The following is a 10,539-nucleotide window of genomic DNA, read 5'->3' on the forward strand; positions in this document are numbered from 1 at the left end:
CACTGTGCCACCCCACCTGAGGTACAGCACTACATTTCCACACATGCCAGGCCCTGTAGCTCTGACACTGCAAATCACTGCAGCAGTCAATTTGGCACCTCCGTGGTCTTGGATTCTTCATTCCTTCCCATTTCCAGAAAGAGTTCAGCCTGCTGAATGGTTTCCAAATGTCTGGATCCCTTCACTGGGAGCTCATTTTCTTTGAACCACTCTGCAGATCAGTCTATTCAGGGAGCCAAGCATCAGCCTCCCTTAGCCATGGATTATTACTTCCCACACTGGAGCACTGCAGACGGGGCAGGAGCAAGATTTAGTTGCAAACACATTGATTTGGGTGCAAATGCATCCCTTTCTGCTGCTGGAATTGCATACTGAGCAGGAGGGAGGCTGTCCTGTGGGACAGAGTGATGGTGGGATGGTGGTGGGAGGATGGTGGCCATCACCCCCTCCCAGGCACCAACGGCTTCATCTGCCAGCTGCCCTGGCTGGAAGGTGCTGCTGGCTGCATTTCCCTTTGTCTGCACCCTTTCCCCATCACTTCCCATGGCAGCATCCCAAGATGCCAGTGCTGCAGCCCTGGTCCTGCCTTTGTGTGATAATGGAAGAGATTCTGTGTTGCTGGGATTTATCATCTCTGGAAATTTCCCTGCCACTCTGAACTCCCAGGCAGGTGGTAAATCCTTCCGAGGGACACATGGTCATGAGCTCTGCATTAGCAGTACAAAAGCTTTGTATTCTGTCCTTCCCTGGGAATAAATCTCTGCCCCTCTCTTGACTGCAGGTCTCTACAACTCCATGGACAGCTGGATGATCGTCCCCAACATCAAGCAGAACCACTACACAGTGCACGGGCTGCAGAGTGGCACCCGCTACATCTTCCTGGTGAAAGCCATCAACCAGGCAGGCAGCAGGAACAGTGAGCCTGCCCGCCTCAAGACCAACAGTAGGTGCCCAGGCACTCAGCTGGCCATGCCAGGTGGGGGAGGAGAGTTTCCAGGGCACGGGGGTGCCTGGGGTATGGCTGGGTGTTCCCAGTGAGCGGGCAGTGGCTGGCAGCGGGATGGAAACACTGTGTTGTTAAATCACTGGAGTGCCCATCTCCCTTGGTGCTTCTGTTCCTTCCCTACCTCAGGGATGGTCTCCTGATACCCCATGTGATGCCAGGGGCTCCCATCAGCCCTCTGCTCTAGTCAGCACCCATCCCTGGGGTCTTAGGTCATAATGGTCCACTCTTCTGGTGGCTTTGCATTCCTGGGCTTTTTGGGGCCAATGCAAGGGGCACAGAGCAACTGTGTTCTTGTGTGTGGCTTAGCTTGCAGAGGGTTGTGGTTTGGAAAGCCATAAGATTGAAAAGTGTCTCCGTGGTGGTGGATGGGGACTTTGCAGCCACACACAAAGCAGAAGATTTTTCTTTCCAGTGCCCTGGGGATGCCAAGGAAGGTTAAATGTGTTTAGGGAGAGCTGAGCTCTGACAGCAGTGGAGCTAGACCTGTCTGTGCTGTAACAGACAGAGCTCCAGGGTTTGTGGTAGGAAACCTTTTTCCATTGAAAGACAGCAGAAGCAGTGGCACCCATGCCCTGAAGGGTCACGCGGGAGGGACAGTGTGAGATGTTGGGAGAGGAATAAGTTGTCTCTCCAGGCTGCCTGCCCTGTGCTCGTGCCTTCCCAGTGCTTGCATGTCTCTTTGTGGTCCTGGTGAGCACAGCCCTCCCATCTGTCCCTCTCCCAACAGTTGCTTCTGCCTGAGCAAGGCTTTCATGATGATTTATCACCTCTACCTCCTGCTTTTCTTTGCGCGACATTAAACTGAATAAAACAACATTGAGGCAGTGGAGCTGAGGGAGCTGCTGAAGAGCAAACTTCATCCCAATCTGCCTGTTCATTAAAAATTTATCCCTCCTGCAGCTGCTGTTTCTCAGTGCTTCCCTGGCTTTGAAAGGCGCTCGCTCTGGGAGTGAGGGATGGGAGGCTTGGGAAGCTGGGAGCAAGGGCGGGTGGCCGTGGTGGCAGCTCCCATAGGACAGGGTCTGGTCTCTCTGATCTAGCCCAGTGCCAGTCACCGAGCTGCCAGCACAGCTCTGAGCGCTCCTGCTTGGGGATGGACTGGGTTCAGTCAGAGTCCTGTCAGGTGTTGAGCCCCCCTTGCTGCAGGGATGTGTCTGCAGCAGCTTCTGCATGTTTGAAACCTGGAGCAGCCCCACATGAGACACTGCACAGGTTATGTGTGATTGTGGGGGTGCTAAAGCCCCTTCCACAAGGACCTCGCTTCCCACTCAGGTGTTGGGGAGGAGAGGCATGTGGCATTGATGGGCACATCCCTCTCTGCCACCAGTTTGGTGTTCCTTTGCCATCTGTGTTTGTGGAAACTTCTGAATTCCTGAAAGTTTGATTTAGCCATATATATTGATTTTTCTCCTTCTGTGGCCATCCTCAGGTGACAAGGGCTCCTTTGGGTGTCTAGTGGTGCTGCAGCCCCAGCATACCCCCACTGGCTTTTCCTCCTGCTGGTATTTGCTACCAGGGCTTCCCCTTTTGCAGTGGACAATATCCAGAGGATATCACAGCCATGCTTTCCCACTGAAACCTCAGTGGAAGTGTCAGCAGCTCAACACAGAAACGGCCCATTAACATATTTCACAGCCTGTTCTGTTCCTGAAGGGATGTCTGGAGAGATCTCTCCATGGCCAGAAGGTCAGTGTCAGGACACATCGATTTCTGCAGCATCAGCGCTGTCAGTGCTGGCACTAAATCTGCATTCCTGAACAGAGCAGCTTGGGAGGACATGTTTGGTGTAGTGACAGAGAGACCGTCTTCTGCTGAGGCTGGGCCTGAGCAGGACTCATTTAGGAGCAAGTGTCCAAAAGTAGCTGAAAATGCTGGAATGCAGGGACAGGCCCAGCTCTGGACATAAATAAAATGCAGAGAAATGGGTTTTCCAGCCCTTGCCTTGGCCACTGCATCCTGGCCTTATTTTCCCTCGCAATTCTGGCTTTTCTTAATTTCTGCATATCTTGGCAAGACCTTAATGTGCTACAGGATGGCTCCCTTCACATCCCATGTGAGATGTCAGGAGTGTGTTTGCTGCCTGAGCAATGGGCTGCAAGGTCCCTATTACTGACTGAATCATGTCAGTGCAGGTGTTTTTAAGGACAGGATGATCCCTGCAAAAACTTCCCAGGAGGGAATCTGAAAATTAAGATGTATTTATGGTTTTCCTATGACTTGATGACTCAGCATCTTTGTTTCTTTCTTTGCTGAAGGCGATGTCTTCAGGGAGGATAGGATGGTGCTGGCAGCTCTGCTCTGTGGGTGTCCTGTGCCCCACATGTGGCATCTTAGATAGCTGGTGGGTGTAGGGACACTGCCACTGCCATTACAGGCAGAGAGGAGGCACAGAATGCAGGAAGAGCTGCCTTTGTGTTCCTGTGTCCCTGCTGCTTTCTTTGCTCTCTGGGCAGAATGTGGTGGGTACCTGCAGCAGAGTACTTGGGTGCAGAGTTCATATCCATCCCTCCTTTCTCTCCACACATTTTCAGCCAAACGCAGTCACCAGCTGTCCACCCTCTCTGCAGCCAGAGGAGTGGGGCACAGAGGAGCTGCTGTGCTGCAGGGCACCAGTGGCACCCCTGCACTGACCCCCCCCCTGGGCTGGGCTGCTGGGCCTGGATTTGGCTGAGTGTTGAATGTTGTCTCCTGCTCCTGGGGATCTCATTCCAGTTATTTCTGTAGCTGTTATGTAAAGCAGCAGGCAGCCTGTCCTCGCTGTTCCTCTGGGTGGGTGACAGGAGTGTCCTAAGCCCCTGCTCACTGTGATGGGTGCAGGAGCCCTGGGAGGTCCAGGGGAGCAGGGTGGGTGTCTGGGGTCCTGCAGGGTGGGGATGGAGCTCCAGCACACACCTCCCTCTGCCTGGCTCCATCCCTGCATTCCACTGACCTTGACCATGTTCCTGGCTGCCTCCTCTTTGCTCCCTCACACTCAGTGCCAGACAGGATTTCCTCTGCTCTGCTCTGCTCACTCTGGCTCTGCTGGGAAGGGAGGGCTAATCCAGCTGATAAATGCTCCAGGGGTGCAGCCGGCTGTGTCCAGCCCTGAAGGCAGCTGCTTCCCCACAACTCCCGAGCCTCATGCAGGGATGACAGCAAAAGGCTATCAGGAATATCCCAGCAAGCTGAATTTGTGGGATAAAGGTAATCTGAGTGACCGGCCCAGGAGCTACATGTTAATGATGAGACGAAACATTAATGATGAGAGGAATCATCAGTGATGAGAGGAATCATTGCAAGCCTTGGCTCTCTGCAGGGCAGGGCTGGAGAACAGTGACTGGGAGGCACAGAGGCTGCTGGTGGTGGGGGAGCAGAGAGTGAAGGCTACAGTCAGAACCCCCCTTCCTTTGGCAGCTCCCACGCTGGGGGGCTGAGGTTGGGACTGTTATGACCTCTGTGAAGTCTATATTTTTTCCCAGTGCCAGAGTGATATTTTGGGAAGGATAGCAGGTGCCTGGCTGTGTTCTCTGAAATACCCTCCGACCCCTCCAAGACTGCCCATCATACTCACTGCCAGTGCATGCACCTCAAGCACTTGCTCCAGGACATGCCAGCAGAAACCAGTGATAAGGGCTGGGCTCCACTTCTTCACACTGACCTTAGCAAGAGGTTGCCTTCGGAAACAGAGCTGTGAGTGTCTCTGTCCTGATGGAGCCAAGTATTTTTATACCTCACTTCCTCAGAGCTTGTCTCCTTTGCATTACTGCCAGGAAAAGATACAGCAGAAAGATCAGAGCAGCCAAAAGAAGGAGGGGGCAGGTCACTCCCAATTTGCAGTTTTACTTTCAGGCTTCTCAACTCAATTATTCAGCAAATTGGGCTCCAAGGAAAACCAGCACAAGCTACCATCAGGTTACAGAGCACAGCGCAGATGAGCTCCGCTCTGCAGCTACAATGATTGCTGATGTTGCAGCTCTTTGCAGACATTCCCAGGTGTCCTGGTGTTCTCCTTGTGTGTTTCCTGGCTTTCCAGGGTTTTCAGGCTGTTCTGGGGGTCCCCAGCCCAGGCTCAGGACCCCATTGATGTGGTGGTGTCATTGTTTCTTCTTGCTGGGACTCTGTGTCTGCAGCCAAAAATGAGAGCATGAAGGACACAGCTAGTCATGCCCCAAGCTGGGTACCAAAACATGAGGCTGAAGATATTGGTAGAATTTGGGGTGTTCTCTGCAGCTGTCATTTTCTTTGTCCTGAAGCAGGTGAATCCCTATGGAAATGCTGTCTGGTGCCTGTGTGCACTTTACTGCATCTCACATGAAACCACAGCAGCAAAACCCACCTGAACTCAATTTACTTCTTTGTAGCATCTTGGGGTTTTGTTTGCAAATTCAGGGATAGACTGACGACTTTCAGAGGGAAATCATGAACAAAAAAGGAGTCTGGTTGAAGCTCTGGGACATCACCCAGATCTGGTCTGGTTTTGGGGAAAACATCCAAGCAAACCACCATTAAATATGCAAAGCTGAGAACATGTGATGTGAAGAAGCCCGATTCCTGCACCATGATGCTAATAACACAAATCCTAATCCTTGTGTCTCCTCCCTACAGGTCAGCCATTCAAGCTGGACCCCAAGATGGCTCACAAGAAGCTGAAGATCTCCAATGACGGGCTGCAGATGGAGAAGGACGAGAGCTCCTTGAAGAAGAGCCACACGCCAGAGCGGTTCAGTGGGACAGGCTGCTACGGTGTGGCCGGCAACATCTTCATCGACAGCGGCTGCCACTACTGGGAAGTGGTGGTAGGATCCTCCACCTGGTAAGGCACCACCTGTGTGGGGGGGGGATGCTTTCCCGGTCCAGCCTTTGCCAGAGATGCCCACCCTGTGCCCCTTTACAGCAGGTGGGCTCTGAAAGCACAGGGTGCTGTAGCCATCAGGGCTGGGCTTGGTGCTGGGCCGAGGCTGGAGGATGCTGAGCACAGCTTCTCCTCTCCTGCAGGTATGCTATTGGCGTGGCTTACAAGTCAGCCCCCAAAAATGAGTGGATTGGGAAGAACTCCTCTTCTTGGGTCTTCTCCCGCTGCAACAACAACTTTGTGGTGCGGCACAACAACAAGGAGATGCTGGTGGAGGTGCACCCACAGATGAAGCGCCTCGGTGTCCTCCTGGACTACGACAACAACGCCCTCTCCTTCTACGACCCAGCCAACTCTCTCCACCTCCACACCTTTGAAGTCTCATTCATCCTGCCAGTGTGTCCCACCTTCACCATCTGGAACAAATCCCTGATGATCCTCTCGGGGCTGCCTGCCCCAGATTTCATCGATTACCCCGAGCAGCAGGAGTGTAACTGCCGGCCCCAGGAGTCCCCATACGTGTCAGGAATGAAAGCCTGTCACTAGGCTGCCCAGGCCTGCCCGTGCCCCATGGCAGCACTGGCCATGCTGGTGGGTGAAGTTGGCCAGAGCTGCCCACTGGCAGCCGTGCCAGAGAGCCACTGTGGCGCCTGAGCAGTTGAGCACCATCCACACCCAGTTCCATCTTACTTTAATGGAAAAAGTGGAAGAACCTCAAACCACAGCTGGAAATGAACTGCTTTTGGTGAGCTCCAAGGTGTGCAAGAGTGGCTGGAGCAGCTCTTTGGCGGTTGCTCCCATCTCTCCCCAAGAAGATTGTCACCTGGATGGTTCTGTCTTCCCTTGCGGGGCTGGAAAGGCCAGGGCAGGTTTCAGGGTGACCTGAGGTGCCATGGTGGTCAGGGAATGGCTCGTGCATACCACGAGGCACAGATTGGGACAGGAGGGATGGGCTCTGGGGCCCGCTGACAGCTGGTGTAGGGACCCAGAGCACTGAGCAGCACTTTCCGGGGAGGACTTTCCATGTGGCTGAGGCTCGGTAGCTTCCCTGGTGGGATGGATAAGGCTTGGAGCACTTGGTGAGTGCTGGCAGTGGCTGTGTGGTGGATGGTGGCCCTGTGGAGGGAGGGTGGTGCTCTGTGGGAGTGAAGATGGCACTGAGGGTGTTCCCGGTGGCTGGCTGTGCTGCAGATGACATGCTCCTGATAATTTTCGGGGTCCTGCAGTGGAGAGCCACGGACCCCCAGCCCACCATCTCCTCCTTTGAGAGCTTCCCAGTATCCAGGGAGGCCTGCATCCTTGAGAAGCTTTGGCCCCTGGCACAGAGGTTTGGCAGCTGCTCCTTCCCAACACAGTGTCTGGCCAGCAGTGCCCTGCTCCACATAGGTCTCCAGTGCCCTGTCTGGTGTCCCAGCAGCAAAAACTCATCTTCCTACTCTAAGCCGACAGTAGAGTCCTGCTCAAAGAATACCTCTATGCTCTGTGACCCAAAATCTCAATTAATGACACTGAATCTTGACTTCTGGTTTGTTCTCCACCATGCCAGGGGATTGGACTGGGTGCGTTTTAAAGATCCCTTCCAGCCCAAACTATTCCATGATTCTGTGGTGGTGTGAGTGTGGAGCCATACTGTTTATTCCATGGCAGAGGACTGAGTCTGTCCCAGAGGCTCAGAGACCCTGGTTACTGGGAGCTCTTTGGCTGTCTCCAGTATTCCCAGCTCCAGTCTCCAGATTTATTTAAGAGGCCAAGAGGAGCTGGGCTGGCACACAATCCCTGTTGCCACCATGGGGGTCTGTGGCACAGTTTGGGGCCAGTGGGCATGTGAGTGTCTGGGACATTGTGGAGCAGGGATTTCAGGCATTATGGTGGCCCAAGGCAGCTGGTGCTTGGGCTTCGCTTCTGACATTTGAAGCCCCTTTTCCTCCTCTAGATGTGGTGCCTCAGTGGGAGTGGGAACCACTGAGCTGAGACCACCCAGCTCTGCCAGCCTCTCCCTGTGGAGCTTGCTGATGGGGAACTACCCCTGCTTCTGTTTTCTTCTACAACAGGGTAACCCACCTGATTGATCCAGGGTAGCCATGAGTTGCAATCTTTTTGGACTTTAGCAGGCTTTAGCAGTCTCTGACAGGATCCTTCTGGACAAAATGTCCAGCCCACAGCTGGATAAACACATCATGGGGTGGCTGAGTAACTGGCTCATGAGTCAGGCACAAAGAGTGACATCGGGCTGGCACTAGTCACTTTTGGGGTTCTGAAGTGCTCCATCCTCGGCCCTGTGCTCTTCAACATTTTCATTAACAACCTGCAGGACTGGAAGGGATACTAGGTCAATTTGCTGGGAGCACTAAGCTGGGAGGAGCTGTCAATGCTCTCAAGGGCAGAGAGGCCCTGCAGAGAGACACAGACAAATTAGATAGATGGGGAATCACCAACCAGGTGACGTTTAACAAGGGAAGGTGATAAATTCTGTGCCTGGGATGGGGCCACCCTGATCATGTGTATGAACTGGGGAAAGAGAGGCTGTGGAGCAGCTGTGGAAGGGCCCTGGGGTACCTGGTCCAGTTGGATCTCAGTCGGCCAGGAGGGAAATCCCTGTTCTGGGGGCATCAGGCCAGCTGGATCAGGGAGGGGATTGTCATGTTCTGCTCTGGGCTGAGGCAGCCTCACCTTGAGCCCTGAGGGGAGTTTTGTACACCACAATATAAAAAAGGCATGAAGCTATTAGAGAGTGAACAAAGAAGGCCTGTGAGGATGGAGAAGGGTCTGGAGGGGTCTTGTGAGGAGTGGCTGAGGTGACTTGGTTTGTTCAGCTGGAGAAGAAGAGAGGGGAGGCCTCTTTGTCATCTTCAACTCCTCCCAAGGGGGAGTGGAAGGGCAGGTACCCATCTCTTCATTCTTGTGACCAGTGACAGGACTGAAGGAAACGGCTGGAGCTGAGTCAGGGAGGATTAGGCTGGATGCCAGGAAAAGGTTTTTCTCTCAGGGGGTGGTCAGGCACTGCACAGTCTCCCCAGGGAATGGTCATGGCCCCAAGGCTGCCAGAGGTCAAGGGGCATTTGAACAATGTTTCCAAACACAGGGTGGGATAGTTGGGGTGTCCTGTGCAGGGCCAGGAGTTCAACTCAATGATTCTGATGGGCCCCTTCCAACTCAGCCTATCCTGTGATTCTAAAGCCCAGGCTCAGGGGATGAGTGGCTGGTTTGGACAGGGCTCTTGGGGCTCATCCCATGGGAGCTGTGCCAGAGACAGGTTGAATTCATCTGGAGCCAGTTCAGAATTCATCTGGTGACCCCTCCCAGTGACCTGGCCAAGAGGATGCGTGTTGGTGAGTCTGGTGGTGACAGCTTTGCCCAGGAGGAGAGTGTTCCCTAGCGTGCCATCTCTCTGTGTGTCTGGACTGTGGTTTTTGGAAAAGGGAGGTGGGCAGCACCTCGGGGAAGGATCTGCTGCCGGCCCTGCCAAGCTGAGAGGGCTTTCCCTCTGATCCAGGCTGCTTCCCCATGGTGCCTGGCAGGGCAGGCACAGGGGATACACCCCTCCTTCTTGACTCCTCTTGAGCAGAGGAGCAGCTCCGTTTGCTTCTCCCAGCCCCGGAGTGCAGGAGCTCAGGGAGGGTGCTGCAGGGGCAGGCCTGCCATCCCCACAGCCTGGCTCAAGACCCCTTTCACTTTGGGAGGTTAAATCACCCTTTTAAGTTGGATGTTTTTCATGGGATGGTCTCATGGAAGTCCCTTCCGCATGTGCCGGTCCCATGGGGCTGCTCAGCCTGTGCCAGCCCAGAGGGATGCCAGGCCCTGCAGGGGGATGGTGGCCCTGGCAATGCCGAGGGTGGCGCCAGCGCTGCTGGGATGGGCTCAGGGAGCATCCGCAGCTCAGAGACCATGAGCCCTTAATGTGACATTTGCACCTGATGAAATTGCACTAATTGTGGGACCCCCTGGCCCCCACACATGTCTCACACCCGGCCAGATGGGGACTGGGGGAGCCCCACACCCCGAGCAGGAGCTTGGCGGCCTTTCCCAGTCACCCACATTGTCCTCTTGTGGTACTGAAAGCAGAGCCCACCCAATTGTCACCATGATTTGGGGAGCAGCAGCCCCATCCCTGGGCCCTGCTGAGGACATGGAGGGGGTCCAGAGTGCTGCTGCTGGTTCCTCTGCGCCTGGTGACACCCGTGTTCAAGTTCGGGATGTGTGGACTCCTGGCTCCCCTCAGCCTCCCCTTCCACGTGTAACATTCCTGCTTCCATTTTACTTGGGGGAGGGCTGTTCTTCCTCTTGGGTTTTTCCCTTTTTGTTGGTTTTTTTGCAACTTCTTTGTTAACATGTATATATATATATATATATATATATAAATATAAATATAAAAATATAAATATAAAAATATAATATAATATATATACATTGCTGGGTATGTCTGTGTTTGAGGGAGGCCATAAGGTGAGGACAGCCCTGGGATCTTCTTGCTGGCCATCACAGTGTTCCCCAAACCTAGCAAAACATATGGCCATGCATGCACAGAGCAGAGGGGATTTGTGGTACTACCCAGCAGCAGCTTTCCTTGTGCTGGGCTCAGCCCAGACTGGAGAGCCTGTGGGGTGGCCAGGCACAGGGGGTGCTAAAGCTCCATCCAAAAACATCTGTACACATAAATACTGAGCACCCTGCTGCCAGCCCCTGGATGATGTTCCATTACCCA

The 10,539-nt window shown here is 53.9% G+C and overlaps 1 protein-coding gene across 3 annotated transcripts in view; it reads left to right on the forward strand.

The window, feature by feature from the left end:
* MID2 (midline 2) overlaps positions 1-10,236 on the forward strand; it is a 63,304-nt gene extending 53,068 nt beyond the window's left edge. For all 3 annotated transcript variants that reach the window (XM_054641500.2, XM_077185953.1, XM_077185952.1), the window contains exons 8-10: positions 782-943; positions 5,591-5,798; positions 5,981-10,236. In XM_054641500.2, coding sequence (XP_054497475.2) covers positions 782-943; positions 5,591-5,798; positions 5,981-6,383 — 773 coding nt within the window. In that variant the 3' untranslated portion in view covers positions 6,384-10,236. The remainder of the gene's footprint in view (positions 1-781; positions 944-5,590; positions 5,799-5,980) is intronic.
* The last annotated feature ends 303 nt before the right edge of the window (positions 10,237-10,539 follow it).

Source organism: Agelaius phoeniceus, chromosome 14 (genome assembly GCF_051311805.1).
Source record: "Agelaius phoeniceus isolate bAgePho1 chromosome 14, bAgePho1.hap1, whole genome shotgun sequence".
In the NCBI taxonomy this organism is placed as follows: Eukaryota; Metazoa; Chordata; class Aves; order Passeriformes; family Icteridae; genus Agelaius; species Agelaius phoeniceus.